The 19,035-nt window shown below is 40.6% G+C and overlaps 1 protein-coding gene and 1 non-coding gene across 3 annotated transcripts in view; both read right to left on the minus strand.

Moving 5' to 3' along the window:
• Positions 1 to 19,035, minus strand: part of cyfip1 (cytoplasmic FMR1 interacting protein 1) — a 189,334-nt gene continuing 170,299 nt past the window's right edge. For both annotated transcript variants that reach the window (XM_043692305.1, XM_043692304.1), the window contains exons 26-31: positions 18,042 to 18,172; positions 10,467 to 10,539; positions 5,590 to 5,684; positions 2,878 to 3,116; positions 2,247 to 2,394; positions 1 to 768 (exon numbers count right to left, since the gene is read on the minus strand). In XM_043692305.1, coding sequence (XP_043548240.1) covers positions 604 to 768; positions 2,247 to 2,394; positions 2,878 to 3,116; positions 5,590 to 5,684; positions 10,467 to 10,539; positions 18,042 to 18,172 — 851 coding nt within the window. In that variant the 3' untranslated portion in view covers positions 1 to 603. The remainder of the gene's footprint in view (positions 769 to 2,246; positions 2,395 to 2,877; positions 3,117 to 5,589; positions 5,685 to 10,466; positions 10,540 to 18,041; positions 18,173 to 19,035) is intronic.
• LOC122551194 lies at positions 8,478 to 8,596 on the minus strand. The gene has a single exon (XR_006312048.1). It is a non-coding gene; the product is annotated as a 5S ribosomal RNA (ribosomal RNA).

The raw sequence follows: 19,035 nt of genomic DNA on the forward strand, positions 1-19,035 counted from the left end.
TTAGATGAAGTAGTATTTATTTCTTCCATATAACTGGGCAAAGATTTCAAACAAAGACCAAGTTCACTTTCAAGTTTATTGCAACTATAAACTGTGGAGAGGTTAACTGTAAATGAGTTATACTAGAAAAAAATAGGAGCAAAAATATTATTGGAATAGAATAGAAAAATGGCATCTTTTAGTATAGCACCAGTAAACTATGAGTGCAGGCAGGTGTAGTAAAATATATAGATTTGAACAAAATTGTTAATTTTTTTATAACAATGGCATTACAAAAAAATCACAATCTGATAACATTAAATTTATCATGAAATCTTTGCAACTAAATTTATTCTAAAAATAGCCAGTTTTATTGTTTTATTTTAAACCTCTGGTACTTATTGCTGGTAGTGTTTGGTGACATCAGTAAAAACCCTCAACCACATCAAACCATGCATTGACCTCTTAAAAATAATCACCCAGCAGTTTAATTTCAACATTTCCCGTCATGAAAATGCAGTGTATCAGCTAAGTTATGTTGCAGGCACTCAGAACAGTAAAATTATGATTTTTAGAATTACAAATATCCCTGGATTCTTGAACTGTTCCGAGAGTATAATTTTCTCATGAGCTTGCCAACGACTGATGAATAGGTGGCTGGAAACAGCGGACGTGCTCCACAGGTACGTTCTCACTATCACCTGACTTCAGATACTTATTCAAGATAGCAAAGATCTCATCATTGAGAATTTGGAATTTGCGAATTCTGTCAACCATTTTCTTCAAAGGCTGCAAATCAAAATAGAACAAACTCCATAAATGATGATTTGGAAAATGACACATTAAATCATAAATGATAATCATAGGTTTGGTCTCCTTGTCTGAGGAAGGATGTTCTTGCTACAGAGGGAGTGCAGTAAAGGACTTCCCAATAGATTCCTAGATGACAGGTCTGACGCATGAGGAGAGATTGAGTCGGTTAGGATTGCAGTCACTGGAGTTTAGAAAAAATGGGTGGGGAGTGGGTCTTACAGAAACTCAAAGTTCTGAACATGACTAGACAGGTTACATGCAGGAAGAATGTTTTTGATGGTGAGAGTGTCCAGAAGCTGGGGTCATAGTTTAAGGATAAGGAGTAAAACCTTTTAGGATGCTGTGAAACTTGAAAGGGTTCAGAAACGATTTACAAGGATGTTGCCAGGGCTGGAGGATTTGAGCTATCGGGAAAGGCTGAATGGGCCAAGACTGTTTCCCCTGGAGCGTTGAAGGCTGAAGAGTGACCTTATAGAGGTTTATAAAATCAGGAGGGGCATGGATAGGGTAAATAGACATGGTCTTTGCCCCTAGGTGGGGGAGTCCAGACATAGGTTTAGAGCGAGAGGAGAAATATTTAAAAGGGACCTAAGGGGCAATTTTTTCATGCACAGGGTGATGGAATGACCTGATAGAGGAAGTGGAGGAGGCTGGTACAATTACAACATTTAAAAGGGATCTGGGCCAAATGCTGGCAAACGGGACTAGAGATTAGGTTAGGATATCTGGTCGGCATGGACGAGTCTGTTTCCGTGCTGTACATCAGAGAGATCTATAACTGAGATGAGCATAAATTTCTTCACCCAGAGAGTGGCAAGCCTGTGGAATTCTCTACCACAGAAAGTGGTTCAGGCTAAGACACTTTTTTCGAGAAGGAGATTGATACAGCTTGTGGCTAAAGGGATCAAGAGATTAGGTAGTGAGCTCAATGATGAGCCATAAATATAATGAATGGCAGAGCAGGCTTGAGGGGCCAAAATGGCCGACACCTGCTCTGATCTTATCCATGAGATTCCATATTATTAAGTTTAAGGACCTGACATGCAAACTTTCGCTTCACTTACAAATGGATATTTTAGAGTGTAGTTTCAGGTTCCGACCTGCATACAAGTCAACTTACGGTTGTACTCAGGAATGGAATCCAGGGACTGCCTGTATGGTTACTCAATCTTTCTAGATCTCTTCAGTGGAATAACGTCCCCGTCAACTGAAGCTACCATGACTACCATTTAACTACTTCTCAACTGGTTACTTTGAGATTCTTGTTCACAAATTGATCCTTTTCCTAACCCTCTGCTGCTGTGAAATAGTTCATTATTGGGATGGGTTGCATCAAACTGTGAAGTGACCATGGAACAGTTCTCCACTTTCCCAATGGTTTCTCCAATGCTGGAGTAACTGATATCATCGTACATTTAATGGCAGCCATGTGAAGATGTTCAAGGTAAACATACCACATTTTTGAGGACATCATCTTTCCCATCATGCTTCTGAACTTTGAGCAAATGATAACAAAAGTCAAGGACATCAAATCGGCGTTGCTGCCCAAGCAGTGTAATGATCATACAGCCAGCCCAGTGCAGTCCATCTCCAAAGCATTGCCTGTGTGAATTGAAGACAAGGTTAATGCCAAGTCGCTCAGTGAGTTTGAATTATTTGATATTGAGTTGATAGATTGATTTTTAGATGAGATAGGAAAGTTAAATTAGACCTGGATGTCTCCCTCTACCACACTATAGCAAGAAGCTAACCTCATAAATCAGCCAATTTGAACAATGAAGAACAGAGGCTCTCTGATCAGGAAGGTACCTTGTTTTAAGCCTGGTCTGTACTCAGTGAGCCAACCTCAATTATAGCCACAGGCCTGAGGATCTTAAGATAGAGAAGGGTCAAGGCGTCTACTCATTATTCAGGAATTCGTATTGGAACTGTACCTGGGAGAATCAGGTTGGAGCAGGTACAGATGAGATGAGATCAGATTAGATACAGGTTAGATTGAGAGACATCATTAATGCTAATAAAATTAACATTGGATACAGATTCTACTCCTTTGGAAGTTAAATGTTAAAACAGCAAGGCACTTACTCTACAGTGAACTCATGTGCTCCCACTGGAATACAGTACACAAACTGCATGGCGCTCCACAACCTGTGAAATTCCACACATTCATCCACATGCATTACTCCATTAGTCGGAAGAGGTCCACGCCATATGGGATCATCCAGAAACTGCCGGATTCGTGTCAGAATCACTTCAAACATGGAGAGACCACAACACAGCCGTTCCTTTGTCAGCAGATCCCCTTCTCTTGCAATTGCAACTTGCTGGTTACAGGAAGATTTAAAAATAAAATCCAGAATTCTGGTTATGACTAACGTAATATTAAATTTTCATCTATCAGGTAAACCATTTTAATTTTCTATTTTAGTGAGAATTAGACTGAGGATATGCAATAGTTTTAAAATGTTTCATTATCAATTACCTTTAGTGAACGTAATGATTATTAAAACCCATTGCCTGATTTCTTATAGATTTGTTCACAATGGATTCCAGGATATTACTGGGCCAGGTCAGCAAGGTGGTCAAAAGGGGCTTGGTGGACTTGATGACTAGGGTTTTGTGAAGGAGATGCACAGACAGTAAAATGCCTGCAAGTGTTTATATAAGTGGCTTCAATTTTTCAGGAGCCAACCAGAAAAATACAGAAAGAACTTAAAACAAGGAATTAGATTAGATTATTTTAGATTACTTACAGTGTGGAAACAGGTCCTTCGGCCCAACAAGTCCACACCAACGTTCCGAAGAGCAACCCATCCAGACCCATCCAGGTTTACCCCTTCACCTAACAATACATGCAATTTAGCATGGCCAATTCACCTGACCTGCACATCTTTGGACTGTGGGAAGAAACCGGAGCATCCGGAGGAAACCCACACAGGCACAGGGAGAATGTGCAAACTCCACACAGACAGTTGCCGAGGCGGGAATTGAACCTGGGTCTCTGGCGCTGTGAGGCAGCAGTGCTAACCACTGAGCCACCGTGCCGCTTGCAAAAGGACCATTCTTATCTTTCATCCTCATAGCAACATGCTGGTCCTGAACTCTGATCAACCGGCCTTTAAAAGACCCACATCAGATGAAAATTTACCCCCAAACAGCCACCCTAACCTAATTTCTCCAGTTTCTATCTAAAACTGTTATAATTAGCCTTCCCCCAATTTAGCACTTTCACTCGAGGACCAGTCTTATCCTTATCCATAACTATCTTAAAACTTTCAGAATTATGATCACTATTCCCAAAACACTCCCCTACTGAAACTTCAATCATCTAGCCAGGCTCATAACCCAAATTAAGGTCGAGTATGGACCCTTCCCTCATGGACTATTTATGTACTATTCAAGAAACCCTCCCGGATGCACCTAATAAATCCTGCTTCACCTAAGCCCCTGTCACTAATCAATATAGGGCAAATTAAAATCACACACTACAACTCATAGTGCGAGAGTTCCTACACAAGTCAACTTAAAGGCGAGGAACAGGTGGTTGGAGAGCTTTTCAAACAAGTGTCTTTGTTTCATAAATAGTCTTTTGGGAGTACAGAACTTGAGCACTGCTTCAAAAAAAAAGTTACTTGCTAGTTCCTGCAATCTGTCCTGAGAACCATAAGATGCAGAACTTCTACAAAATGTACTATTTTTGGGAATATTCATGCTTTTGCTCTTATTTTAAGCATACTATTTACACTAGGCATGGTGCAACATCTGAGGTGTAAACCAGAGCATTCGCACCATAATTGTTCCCACACAGAGTTAGTCATTATAGGTTTCAGGATGTGCTCTTTTACAACGGCTGCAGCATGTACAATTCTGCTGTTTAAAATGTGAAACCATACCCTTTCAAGCTTCTAACATCTAAACGCTGTTCAGCAAACAGCGAATAACATCAGAATTAAATGAATGTGTATTTTATATGTATTTGCTGCTCAAGTTTCAGGTTACAAACGTAACTAGTGATTTGCAAAGTCATTGAGAGGTTAGATATGTTAGCTCCTGAGTGTCAAATTAATTCACCTCTGAACACTTCAGGGCAGAACTTTTATGTAGCAGACAGCAAATGTGTCAGATTAACGTTTTAGAACTACTATTCACAAATAATGTCAGACAAGGACCTTCAATTTAAAAATTAACCAATTTGTTCAGTAACTGGCCCAGTACAAAACTAAAAGCCTAAAAATCCATATCAATTTAAAATACCTTGGCTTGACACCTTTTGTTTCAGCCCTGGGATTTACCTCCCTTTAAACCGAGGGATAAATTCCAGACTATTAAGAATTTCAAGAATGTGCAAATAAGGGGCATTCTTTAGCTGGAAGTGCACATTTTCATGCTGCACAGTAATTATGTCTTCAAGTGAAGAGTTTGCAACATGGATTGAGAATCAAATTTATAGCTTGCAGTTACACAACTGCTAAAACAGGAGTGCTTCTTATAAGATCTTGCACAGATATCTGTTTTGGCTGTATTGAGGCAATAATCATTGGTTCAAATAACCTTTGAATAATTTATACATATGCAAGCATAAGTAGGTAATTCAAATCAGTATCTATTCAAGGGAGCTTTCAATGATTATTTGGATAAAATTGGTGCAGAAATATGGGGAAAAGACAAGAGACTGACGTTGGATAATAGAACTAGTGCAGGCAAAAAGGGCCGAGTGGCCTCCTCCTGCACTGTAACAGTTCTGTGATTCTGTAACATTCAAGCTCCAACAATAAGTACAATCACCAAAGAAATTACCTGAGGTGTTCCAAGTCGTTCTATCAGTGGAACAAGATGAAGTGCAGCATATTTAGCCTCCAGTCTCTTCATCTTTGTGTCGAGCCGCTCACCCTCTGATAAATTAGACATGTAATATTATAAACATAAACATCAAAACTTATCCAAGGTATGAAGCTTGATGCATTTCTCCATATTAATCCCTGCAATTAGTTGCTGTATGTGCAAACCTAACCTTTTCGGCTCACTTTAAAACACAAAGTTTCAAATGATCAATATTTTGTGATTTGATTTATGTTTGTCCCAAGTTTAATATGTTTTATTATTTAAATTCAAAATACATATAAAATACACATTCATTCAATTAAAATGCACAGCCCTATATTTTAGCAAGGACTGAGCTAAATCCAAAAGGATTACAGATCTCTCTCATTCAGTAAATGCTTGCGCTATTAATTAATACCTCAATCAAGGTCAGTAGAGATATATTAAATGCCAAATGTGCTTGAATAAATTGATTAGTATTTTTTGGAATTTTCTCGTTTTGACAAGACACTTGACAAGAGTAATGTAGTTGATCCATCTCCAGAAAAGCTCTTGTAAAAGTGTCACACAATTGACTCACCAGCAAAACTGAAGCCATAGAATAAAACTGACATTAGGAATATAGAGTTGGCCGAGCACCAGGAAGCAAAGAGTAATTGTGAACGGCTTTTCAAAATTGAAGGATGGTGTAAAGAGGAATTGGTATTAGATCCAATGCTGTCCTTGATTTGTGGAAACATCGCAGACTTTAGTGTGCATAGCATTGTTTCAAAATTTGTAAATGACAAAATGTGGGGGCATTGTAAACTTTGAGAAACGGTCATAAGACCATAAGACATAGGAGTGGAAGTAAGGCCATTCGGCCCATCGAGTCCACTTCGCCATTCAATCATGGCTGATGGGCATTTCAACTCCACTTACCCGCATTCTCCCCGTAGCTCTTAATTCCTTGTGACATCAAGGGTCCTAGTCTCCTCGTTTAACTGTAACAATTTCCTAGCATCCACCTTTTCCAGGCCATGTATTATTTTGTACGTCTCTATTAAGTCTCCCCTTAATCTTCTAAACTCCAACGAATACAATCCCAGTATCCTCAGCCGTTCCTCATATGTTAGACTTACCATTCCAGGGATCATCCGTGTGAATCTCCGCTGGACACGCTCCAGTGCCAGTATGTCCTTCCTGAGGTGTGGGGACCAAAACTGGACACAGTACTCCAAATGGGGCCTAACCAGAGCTTTATAAAGTCTCAGTAGCACAACGGTGCTTTTATATTCCAAACCTCTTGAGATAAATGAGAACATTTTCATGGACAGACATGTAGATGAAATTTAATGAAGAAAATTGAGAGGTGGTTCACTTTGATAACAACAAGGAGAGGCAATACAAAACAAAGGGTACAATTCCAAAAAGGGTGCAGCAGCAGTGACGCTGGGGTGTATATGTGTACACATTGCTGAAGGTGGCAGGGCAAGCAAACAGTATGCTAGTTTTTACAAACAGGCATAGGATACAAAGACACAGAAGTTAGGATGAAACTTTATAAAGCACTGGTTTGGCCGCAACTCAAGTATTTTTCCAATTCTATGTGCCATATTTTAGTGAAAATATAAAGATACGGGAGAATAGTTCCAGGGAAAAGGACTTTAGTTAGCAGAACACATTGGAAAAGCTGTGGCTGTTCTCCTTCAAGAAACTTGACAGGCGATTTGACAAAGTGTTCAAAATGACAAGTTGTCTGGAAGAAAGGGTTGAGAACCAGAGGAGACAGATTTAAAGTGAATGGCAAAAGTATTAAAGGCAATGTGAGGATAAATGTTTTTACACAGTGAACACTCAGGTTCTAGAATGCACTGCCTGAATGTGTGATGAATGCAATTTCAAATAGAACTTCTAATGGGGATGAGGCTATTATTTGACTTGCTTGTAGATCAAAACTGTTCAACTCAGTCTTGAATATATTTACATTGCTCTAGAGTTAAAAAATTCAAAGATTGATGACCCTCTTAAAAAAAATTCTGTCTTAAACAGGTGACCCATTACTTTGAAACTGTGCCCCAAGTTCGAGATTATCCATAAGGAAAATAAAGCTGGCAAGGCTGGACCTCAAGAAAGAGACTTTGTGGAGTGCCTCCGAGATGGATTCTTAGAACAGCTGGTGCTGGAGTCTACCAGGGAAAAGGCAATTCTGGATCTGGTATTGTGCAACGAACCAGAATTGATCAGGGACCTCGAAGTGAAGGAGCCATTGGGAAGTAGCGACCATAATACAATAAGCTTCAATCTGCAATTTGAGAGGGAGGGGGTACAATCGGAAGTGACAATATTTCTGTTGAATAAAGGGAACTATGGAGCTATGAGAGAGGAGCTGGCCAAAGTTCAATGGTGCAATACCTTAGCAGGGATGACAGTGGAGGAACAATGGTTCATATTTCTGTGTACAATGCAGAAGATGCAGGATCAGTTCATTCCAAAAAGGAAGAAAGATCCGAGGAGGAGGCATGGGTGGCCGTGGCTGACGAGGGAAGTTAAGAAACATATAAAGTCAAAAGAGAAAAAGTATAACATAGCAAAGATAAGTGGGAAAACGGAGGACTGGGAAGCTTTTAAAGAACAACAGAGGATTACGAAGAAGGAAATATGCAGAGAAAAAATGAGGTACGAAGGTAAACTGGCCAAAAATATAAAGGAGGATAGTAAAAGCTTTCTTAGGTATGTGAAAGGGCTCTCCTCCCCTCCGTGTCTCGTGCCTGCAGGAGACTGATGCCAGGCACAGCAGCAGCAGCAAAAATAACCTGCCGCTCCATTGCCTGGCACAAGACAAGTGCAGAGGGGTGACTTGAGCAGCCACTGCTGGCGGAATAAGCCTACTGCACCTGGTATTCCCAGGCGGTCTCCTATCCAAGTACTAACCAGGCCTGAGTCTGCTTAGCTTCCGAGATCAGACGAGATCAGGCGTTTTCGGACTAGTATGGCCGTAGGCGCTGGCCCCTGCCTTTTCTCCCTACTTCAAGGCGTGCTGGCCAGCCACATTTTCTTTGTTGCTCTTTCTCTTTATCCCCTTTGGCTTTTTTTTCTCTTTTCTCTTTGCTCTTCCTCCTCCGTGCGTGCTTCCCTCCCTCCGTCTCTCCAGCTGCCTTTCAGCCAGCCCTTGCCCACCAGGCTCCTGTAGTCTCCCACATCCCCACACAGGCCAACTGCAAGCCCTCCCCCTGCTTCATAGGGCCGCAGCCTGCATTCTCTCATCCTTCCACACTCCTCCACCCCTCCATTTCGGAATGCCAGGCACTGACCAGTGGGGTACCGCACGGATCAGTACTGGGACCGCAGCTTTTTACAATCTATCTTCAGGATATACAAGATGGTATTAGCAATAACATTCGCAAATTTCATCAGCTGGGTGGCAGGGTGAAATGTGATGAGGATGTTAGGAGATTACAGGGTGACCTGGACAGGTTAGTTGAGTGGTCAGATGCATGGCAGATGCAGTTTAATGTGGATAAATATATGGTTATCCACTTTGGTGGCAAGAACAGGAAGGCAGATTACTACCTAAATGGAGTCAAGTTAGGTAAAGGGGCAGTACAAAGAGATCTGGGTGTTCTTGTACACCAGTCAGTGAAGGTAAGCATGCAGGTACAGCAGGTAGTGAAGAAGGCTAATAGCATGCTGGCCTTCATAACAAGAGGGATTGAGTATAGAAGCAAAGAGATTCTTCTGCAGCTGTACAGGCCCTGGTGAGACCACACCTGGAGTATTGCGTGCAGTTCTGGTCTCCAAATTTGAGGAAAGACATTCTGGCTATTGAGGGAGTGCAGCGTAGGTTCACGAGGTCAATACCTGGAATGGCAGGACTACCTTACGCTGGAAGACTGAAGCGACTGGGCTTGTATACCCTCGAGTTTAGAAGGCTGAGAGGGGATCTGATTGAGACATATAAGATTATTAAAGGATTGGACACTCTGGAGGCAGGAAACATGTTACCGCTGATGGGTGTGCACCGAACCAGAGGACACAGCTTAAAAATACAGGGTAGACCATTTAGGACAGAGATGAGGAGAAACTTCTTCATCCAGAGTGTGGTGGCTGTGTGGAATGCTCTGCCCCAGAGGGCAGTGGAGGCCTAGTCTCTGGATTCATTTAAGAAAGAATTGGATACAGCTCTCAAGGATAGTGAAATCAAGGGTGATGGAGATAAGGCAGGAACAGGATACTATTAAGGATGATCAGCCATGATCATATTGAATAGTGGTGCAGGCTCAAAGGGCAGAATGGCCTACCCCTGCACCTATTGTCTATAAGATCCACCCTCTACCCCTAGGATCTTATACATTTCTGTAAGGTCATTTCCTCAGAAGACATTCAACCCAGAAATTAACTGCATGAACCTTCTCTGAAGTATCTCCAATGCAAATACATCCACTCTTGAATAAGGCCACCAAAAACTGCAAGAAGTATTCTAAGTGACATCTCAGCAATGTCCCTTGCAGTTGAGGCAAAGTTTCCCCACCACTTATATTCCAGTTCCTTTGCAATACAGGCACATTTCATTTGTCTTCCTAATTATTTGTTGTACCCCATGTTAACTTTATGTAATTTATTCCTCCTTTTGTTTTGGAACCATTTTGTAACTCTTAAAATAACATGAGCCATTTTAATAAGACCAGTTATGTTATGATAGCTTCAAGTCACTGTATTTATGTACTTTGAAATGTTAATTTCATTAGCTTAAAGATAATATGGGAATTGCTATTTAAGGCTAAAAGAAGCAAAACAATTATTACATTGAATTCAATGACCAGTAATGGGGAGGTCTCTATGGACGGCAAATATGTGATGCTCTCAGTAATTACCTTTGACATGGATTCTTGGCAAAATATTCTGGAATGGTGCAGCATGTAGCAAGTCACAGACTTCCTCCAGAGACTGAACAGAGAAGGCAAATTAAGAAGTTGCGCATAAAACTACGTAAGAAAATTTGCAATTGCATCACACTGAAAAAGCAACATGTTAAATAGTTTATCTATTTACTTATGCGATATTCTTAACACACCATATTCAGTAACAGATTTGTGTTGAAGGACATTGTGCTGTTAGTGAGCAATGAGCCAGGGAACCTGATTCACAAGAATTTCCCAGGATGGCACAGCTGATTGGGAATTTTCTTAAATGGAAAAATTAAATGCCTTCATAGCAGAAGCTAAGGAGAAATTTGGAACACTCAACAGTAACATGCAAAACAAAAAAGGGATAAACTAGGTACTTAAACAGCACAAATTTGCAAAACTATGAGGAAAATTTGAACTGTCGATAATTATTTAAACAGCCTCACATGAAAATGGGCCCAATTCACCTCCTCTACTCAATTAAGTACCCAATAGTTGCAGAGGAATATAGTTGTATGCGTTGTCTTTTCGCAAAGATGAGAAAACAACTTACATTAAACATTGTAAAAATGATTAAGCACTTAAAAGTTTTATTACCCACAAAATATATGGAGCATACAAATCAAATGTGTTACTGTTCAGCGTGGCAACATTTGCAGGAAGTAATTCCAGCTGCAGCCACTCTGAAGCCACAGTTCAGATCTGGAGCAGTGGCTGCAGTCATCCACAAGACTGAAATCTTCATGGATAACATGTACGTTGAGGTGGCCACACCATGATAAACAATCCATAGGCAAAAAGGAATGAGTGACCATCAGTCTGAGCAGAAGGAGTAGGTAGTGGCACATGGGTCCCATGCTCCATTTCCCTCTCTAGCAGTTACTGCTGGGAGAGACGGTTTCTCAGGAGAATGCAGGAAGAGCCAAGTTTGTGTTGCCATGAATGAATTTGGAAACAAAGTATGAATATACATGAAATGGAGGGACATGGACCAAGGGCAGATAGAAGGGATTAGTTTAATTTAGCGTCATGTGCAGCACAATATTATGGGCCAAAGGGCCCCTTCCTGCGTTTAATGTTCTTAAGTAATAATGATAGAAGATTCTATTCGAAGGAGAATAGATAGATGTGTCTGAAGTCACAGACAAGATTCCAGGATGTTACATTGACATCCTCGATTGTGGCGCTAGTCAGGCAATGAATGGCAGCAGTACATTCTGAAGGGGCAAGAAGAGAGAACAGATAGAAATCACAGTCCACATCAGTACCAACTATTTAGGTAAAAAGGTTGCAATTCTGCAAACAAAATGTAGGGAACTGAGAAATAAATTTCAAAACAGCATGTCAAAAGGTAGTTCATGCGAGATTAATCCCACTGCCATGTGCTAGTGAGATCAGAAATAGAAAAACCTGACCTTTGCGTGACTGAAGAGATGGCATAGTAGGGAGGGATTTAGATCCTGAGGCATTGTGATCAACTCTAGGGAAGATGCAACCTGTATAAGCTGGACAGGTTGCACCCCAGCAACACGGGACTGGTCACTACTATTGTGGGAGATGGCTTAACAAGAGCAGCAGGAGATTGGGAATCTAAATAGGAAGACACAATAAAGGGAAACATAGTTAGAAATGACAGAGAAGAAATACAAGCCAGAAGTGGAAAGCAGAGGAAACAAATTCTAGTAACATCTGGGCTTTAGTAATAAAACAAAGGGTGTAATTTTTTTTAATTCACTCATGGGATATGAACACTGTTGGCTGGCCAGCATTCTTACCCATCTCTAGTTGCCCTTCAGGTGATAGTGTTGAACTGTCTTCTTGAACTGCTGCATTTTATTTCTGTTTGTAAACCCATAGTGCCATTAAAGGAGGAGTTCCAGGATTTTGACCTAATGACACAAGGAATGGTGATATATTTCTATATCAGGATGGTGACTGGCTTGGAGAGGAATGTGCAGGTGGTGGTGTTCCCATGCATCTGTTGTCCTTGTCCTAAATGGCAGTATTTTCTGGTTTAGGAGGTGCAGTCTAAGGAACCTTGGTGAATTCTGCAATCCATTTTGTAGATACACTGCTACTAAGCGTCACTGGAGGATAGACTGAATGTTTGCCAATCAAGTCTCTACCTTCTCCTGTATCTATTAAGTTTTTTGACTGTTGTTGGGCCTGGATCAAAAAGTGTGGTGCTGGAAAAGTACAGCTGGTCAGGCACCATCCAAGGAAACGTCAAGCATAAGCTCTTCATCAGGAGGGGGGGGGGGAGGAGGAGGGGGTAATGGTGATAGGTTGTTGGACCTGCATAGATCCAGGCGAGTGAGGAGCATTCCATCACACTCCTGACTTGTGCCTTGCAGATGGGGAATCAGGTGGTGCATTAGTCACTGCAGTATTCTGAGCCCCTGATGTGCTCGTGACCACAGAAGTTATATAATTAGTCCAGTTCAGTTTCTAGTCAATGGTAACTTCCTAGCTTTTGGTAGTGGGGGATTCAGTGTCTCCTTCCCCTTGTTATTTTCAACTTCATCCGTGTGGACTCTATATCTTCCAAGATCAATTCTTGCTGTCATACTTATTCTCCATCATGCATTTTCTTTTAGAAAAGTTACATACCTTTGAATATCTAATTCCAAACCTTGGTCCCTTTATAACCACATCTCCACAATGGTTACAGGTAATAAGCAGCCCTATTTGTGCCATCAATTCATTTATTTTGTTCTGAATACAATGTGCATTTAAGTAATGAGCTATTAATTTTTCCTACCACTTTCTTTTCTCCTTTTTGACCTTATTTGCTGCTGTTTTTCTATGTTTGCACACTTTACCCCCTTCTTGTGTTCCTGCCCCCTATCCCCATCATTATCCAAATGTATATCCAAGCTGCCTGTACTGCTGCCATATCATTTTGCTGCATAAGCCTAAATGTCCCCTCTGCCAAACCCTCCCCTCTAATTATTTTAAAGCCCTCTAATCAGCTTAATTAAAGCCCAAATTAATCCACTCAAAACCTTCTAAATAGTTTAAAATCTTTTGTAAGCTGACATTCATCCAAACCCCCCTCCCCCTCTATATACTTTAAAGCAGCAGCAGTGATAGGAGAAAAAGCCTTCTTACACAGCAAGTGATTAGGGGTCTGAATTGCATAGTGTGGTGGAGGCGGGTTCAATCAAAGTATTCAACCGTAAATGAGTTGGCTATCTCAGTCGAAGGAATGCGTATGGTTACAGAGAAGGCAGGAGGATGGCATTAGATAAGATCCTCACTTGGAGAATTGGACCAGCATGATAGCTTCCTTTTGTACCATACCAAAGCTAAAATTCAGTAAATTATAAACATTGGTGTAGACCATATGGCTGCATAATCAGTTTCCATATTACAGATTATGGTTTTGTCAGTAGATTGGCAGAAGTGGAGGGTGCTGATCTTGTAGAACCACAAGAAAGTAATCTGTGAGTTGCATCAGGTTAGGAGCAAACCACATGTTCTGTCTGGACTTAAATAACAAATCTGAAATATCAAGGATAATTATTTCAAGAATCTAAGTTCCAGTGGTATCAAAACATCTTCAATTACTTTACCCAAGTCCTCCTAGATTTAGGAAAGTAGGAGCAGGAGTAGCTTAAACCTTCGTACCTTAAACTTACTCCATCATTCTCTGTTTTGGCTGATCATTTACCTCAATGCCATATGCCATATCCCTACATCCACTGATGTCATTAATAATCAGTAATCTATCAATGTCTGTCTTGAACTTAATGAATAAGCTTCCACAGCCTTCAAAAGGTAGAAAATTCCAAAGACTCATCATGCTCTGAGGAAGTTCTCATTCACCTCAACTAAGTGGCTGTGTCCCCCTTGTACTAGGCCCTATAGTCAGGGAAATATTCAACTTGCATCTACTCAACCCTCAACAATTTTAAACTTCTTTGAGATAGCTTCTCATTCTTCCCTGCCTCCTCAACCTTATCTCATACGAAGATGCCCCTTCCCAGGAATCAGCCGAGTGAACACCTAACTGTGCACTCACTTATGGCAAGTGAATCCTTCCTTAGGTCAGGGGGCCAGACTGCACAAAGGTCTAACCAGTGCACAATTCAATTAAAACAAAACCTTTAGCTTTTGTACTCAAATCTTCCTGCAAAGGTTCACATACCACTTGCCTTTTAAATTACAATTTAGCTTTCAGGACACCTAGGTCACTTTGGACATTGCACTTTCCAATCTCACAACATTTAAAAAAAAACACTTGGCACCTTCATTCCTCCTATCGAAATAGATAACCTCACACACATCCATATTATGTGCCATCTGCCAGGCTTTTGTCCATTGCCTAAGTCTGTCCAAATCCTCCTGAATCATTTTTGCACTCTTGTCACAACTCTCACCCACCACATTTTGTATATTCTACAAACTTGGAAATATTATAATTAGTTCCCACATTGATATGGGTTGTGAACCAAACACTGATACTTTCAGTATCCCACTTGTCACAGCCTACCAATTTAAGAATGATCTACTTATTCCTATGCTCAGCTTTGTGCCAGACCTCAACCCATGCTAACATATTACACCTAATCCCAGTTTCAAAAGTTTCCATCAAATAAGTGGAGTTGCAGGACAAAAATCTTCACGATCAGTCCAATAATCATGAACAAAATGCTTTAGTTTTGTTCATTAACCTGCTGGGAGACGTGATTACAGGCCTTCTGAAAATCGAACCACTGGTTCCTCCTATCAACTCTGCTACTATAGTTTCCTTTGAGGATGTATTAGATTTATCATGTATGATTTCCACACCCTAAAATGACATTAGCTCTGTCAGATCAAAATTATTTTCAAAATACCCAGTAACGACAACCTTTATAGATTCTTGTGCTTTCCCAACCATTGGTATCAGCTCAGAGCTTTCTCTCACTTCTTTCTTAAAGAGAGGGGTTACATTTGTTACCTTCTAACTTGCAAACACCCCTCTTGAATTAATAGAATTTTGAAAAATTATCATAAATCACCATCTCTCCAACAAACCCTCTTAATTGCCAGGCTGACAATTTTGGGCAACTTTATAACGTTATTAATTAGCCCTTTCTCCTTGTATAATATCACATCTAAAATAGACTGTGTCCTGATTGGCTCCTCAATATATCATCCAGGAATTCTTCTTCCACAGCATTGGTATCAATCAGTTTTACCTAGACTGGTACCAGTGTAGACTGGAGTCAGCCATGATTGCTGTATTTGTTTGCCAAACTTACACCCTGCACCACGTTATCACTACAGTTTGGCGGCCTCTTAATTTCTCCATCTAATATTTCTTAGCTCCATCCAAACAGACTCCACATCCTACTCTTCCCAGTGGAGATCCTCTGTGACTAATGCACTGATCCTGTCCCTTATCATTAGCGCTACCCCACCTCCTTTTCATTTTGCCTATCCTTCCTAAATGTCAAGAATCTTTTAATATTCAATTCACCCAGTCTTCGTCACCCTGTAGTCACCTCTGAAATGTAAATTCAACCTGATTATTTCACTAATGCTATCAATTCACAAATCCTGTTCCAAATGTAGCATGTATTTAGATAGATTGCTTTTAAATCTGTCCTTTTTTTAAAAAAAAATCACTATTCTGTAATTTTACCATGGTTGACTAGTCTTTGCTGCTTACCACTTTCACTTATTGATTTTCTACTTAGAATAAATACCGAGCTAGTTATGCCATCTCAATTCCTTCTTCGGCTCCCATTACCAAACAAACTAATTCAAACCCCCCACAACAGCATGAACAAAGGGTATTAATCTCAGTTCAGTTAAGGTATAACCTGTCCTCCTTATAGGAGTCCCCACATGCCCCTGAATCAGACACAATGCCACAGAAATCTAAAGTGCTTCCTCTTGAACTAAGTTACCAATTCCTAAATATTTCTCTTTCTACACTCACTAGCATGTGGTAATTGGAACAATCCAGAGATTATCGCATTGGAGATCCTACTTCACAGTCTCATGTCGAGTATCCTAAATTTTACTTTCAGGTACTCCTCCTTCTTTCTACCTACATCACTGGTGCCAATATAGATCACGACCTCCAAAGGAGCCTGCAGCTGCTCAGTGACATCCTCGATTCTGGCATCTGAGATGCAACATATCAACCTGGAGTCATGTTTACAGTCATAGAAACATGCGTTTCTTCCCCAGATATCAAAATGTCGACCACTACTGCCCTTACACTCCTTTCCTCCAAACTCTGCAACTGAGCCACTTGTAGGGCCATGTTACATAACTGTATGGAAGCACTGCCCTCACCAGTATCCAAAATGGAAACCCAGTTATCGAGTGAGAAGGACTCAGAGGATTCTTGCATTTGGTCTTTATAAATTGCTCATTGTTCAAGCATTCCCCCTCTGCCTACCTGTTTTAACCTATGGTGGGACTACTTTGTTAAATGAGCATTACAGATGCACTATAGGGATTCCGTGAACTGTTCAAGTTTGGAAACCCAGATTTCAAGTTGTTGCAGCCGAAGACCTTTCTGCAAAAGTGATTGTTTAGGTCACATGCAGCACCCACACCTATCCACATCTTTCAATTCTCACCTCCACTTTTCAATGTTGCTGACTGCCTGACTTGGATCTTCCCTTGTCTGTTCCTCTAGGTGTTATTTATTGTTTGCATGGAGTATCTCTCTTACATTCTCCTCTAGGTACTCCGGATTGCCTGCCTCAGGGTCTTTGTCTCACTTGTTTCTCTAATGATATGCTGGCTTCAATACATTCATTAAGTTTTTTTATTCTTTCATGGGGTGTGGGCATTGCTGGCTGGACAGCATTCACTGCCCATTCCTAGCTTCCCTCGAGGTGATGGTGGTGGTGAGCTGCCTTCTTGATCCACTACAGTTCATGCAACGTGGTAGACCCACAATGTCCTCAGGAAGGGAACTCAAGGATTTTGACTTAGTGACACTGAAGTAATGGTGATATATTTCCAAGTCAGGATGGTGAGTGGTTTGGAAGGGAACCTGCAGGTGCTGGTGTTCCCATTAATTTGCCTGCATTGACCTCCCTGACGGAAATGGTTATAGGCTTAGAAGGTACTGTCTAAGGATCTTTGGTGAATTTTTGCAGCACTGAATCCTCAACATTTTAAGTTGACACAGTACAATGTGCAGATGACCCAAACCTTTAGGCATATTTCTGGAAGTTACAGCCCTGACATATTACATAATCCAAAGCAATTTACTTCTGTGGATGCAAAACAGATGACAGTATATATGCAGTAGCGAATGACATAATAAAACGTTTTTTAAAAAAACAAACTTCAAACTATAACTGTTATGCAGAAATCCTGCTTTACATTTCCATGCAATTTACTTAATTCACATGAAATGAGCCGATTGCTTTCAATTGGTATTTATCCTATTTGGAAGAGGGAGGACAGCTGTATAGATGGGCATAAAAGAAGAATCTCCACTGGATTCTTCAAATAAAAGAGTAGGATCACTTTATCTGAAAATTTTCTAGGTTGTACATAGGATAGTTAACCAATGCCACCTACCAGACTCTGCTCAATAAGAAGACAGAAAAGAACAGCATTGCCAACTTCTCGTAAATTTTGAAAACACACAGTCTTCAGTTCCGCATATTCCACAATGTCTTTCAGCTGATGATGAAAGAATTCCAGAATTCCTATTGTTTACAAATACAATTTGTCAACCATAAAATATTGCACATTTCATAAAAATAATACAAATTAATATAAATGTTTACTACTCAATGAAAAATGGCAAAAGAAAACTAAGACTTCAACTGCCCTTTCACTGGGTCAGACAGATACTTAAAAAATCTTGAGGTTAATCAAAAAGGAATACAGATTTCTAAATTGTTGACATGGAGACAGTAAACAGGAGCTTGCGTTGTTAAGCCATTTCCAACAGGAAATTGAATAAATTTAAGATTTTCATAAACGTGAGCTTTTAATTGGCATGGATATAGACTTCCTGTCCAATTAAAGGCTGAGGGCCAGCTCTAGAAGCTGAAGAATCAATCAGAGGCTTTTCAGCTTCAGAGAACTATATGGGTATAGTAAAAAGAAAACAACTGGTAAGGTGCTTCAATAACTTCTCAAAAGTCAAATATAGAAAGCAGCCACGAGATGATTGTTACACTTCGCCCCAGGCAGGGTCTGGAGGCTCTGTCTTATCAATCCTAAGACCATAAGACATAGGAGCGGAAGTAAGGCCATTCGACCCATCGAGTCCACGAGCGGAAGTAAGGCCATTCGACCCATCGAGTCCACTTCGCCATTCAATCATGGCTGATGGGCATTTCAACTCCACTTACCCGCATTCTCCCCGTAGCCCTTAATTCCTTGTGACATCAAGAATTTATCAATCTCTGCCTTGAAGACATTTAGCGTCCCAGCCTCCACTGCACTCTGTGGCAATGAATTCCACAGGTCCACCACTCTCTGGCTGAAGAAATGTCTCCGCATTTCTGCTCTGAATTTACCCCCTCTAATTCTAAGGCTGTGTCCACGGGTCCTATCTCCT

The sequence above is a fragment of the Chiloscyllium plagiosum genome, chromosome 6 (assembly GCF_004010195.1).
Source record: "Chiloscyllium plagiosum isolate BGI_BamShark_2017 chromosome 6, ASM401019v2, whole genome shotgun sequence".
Lineage (NCBI taxonomy): Eukaryota > Metazoa > Chordata > Chondrichthyes > Orectolobiformes > Hemiscylliidae > Chiloscyllium > Chiloscyllium plagiosum.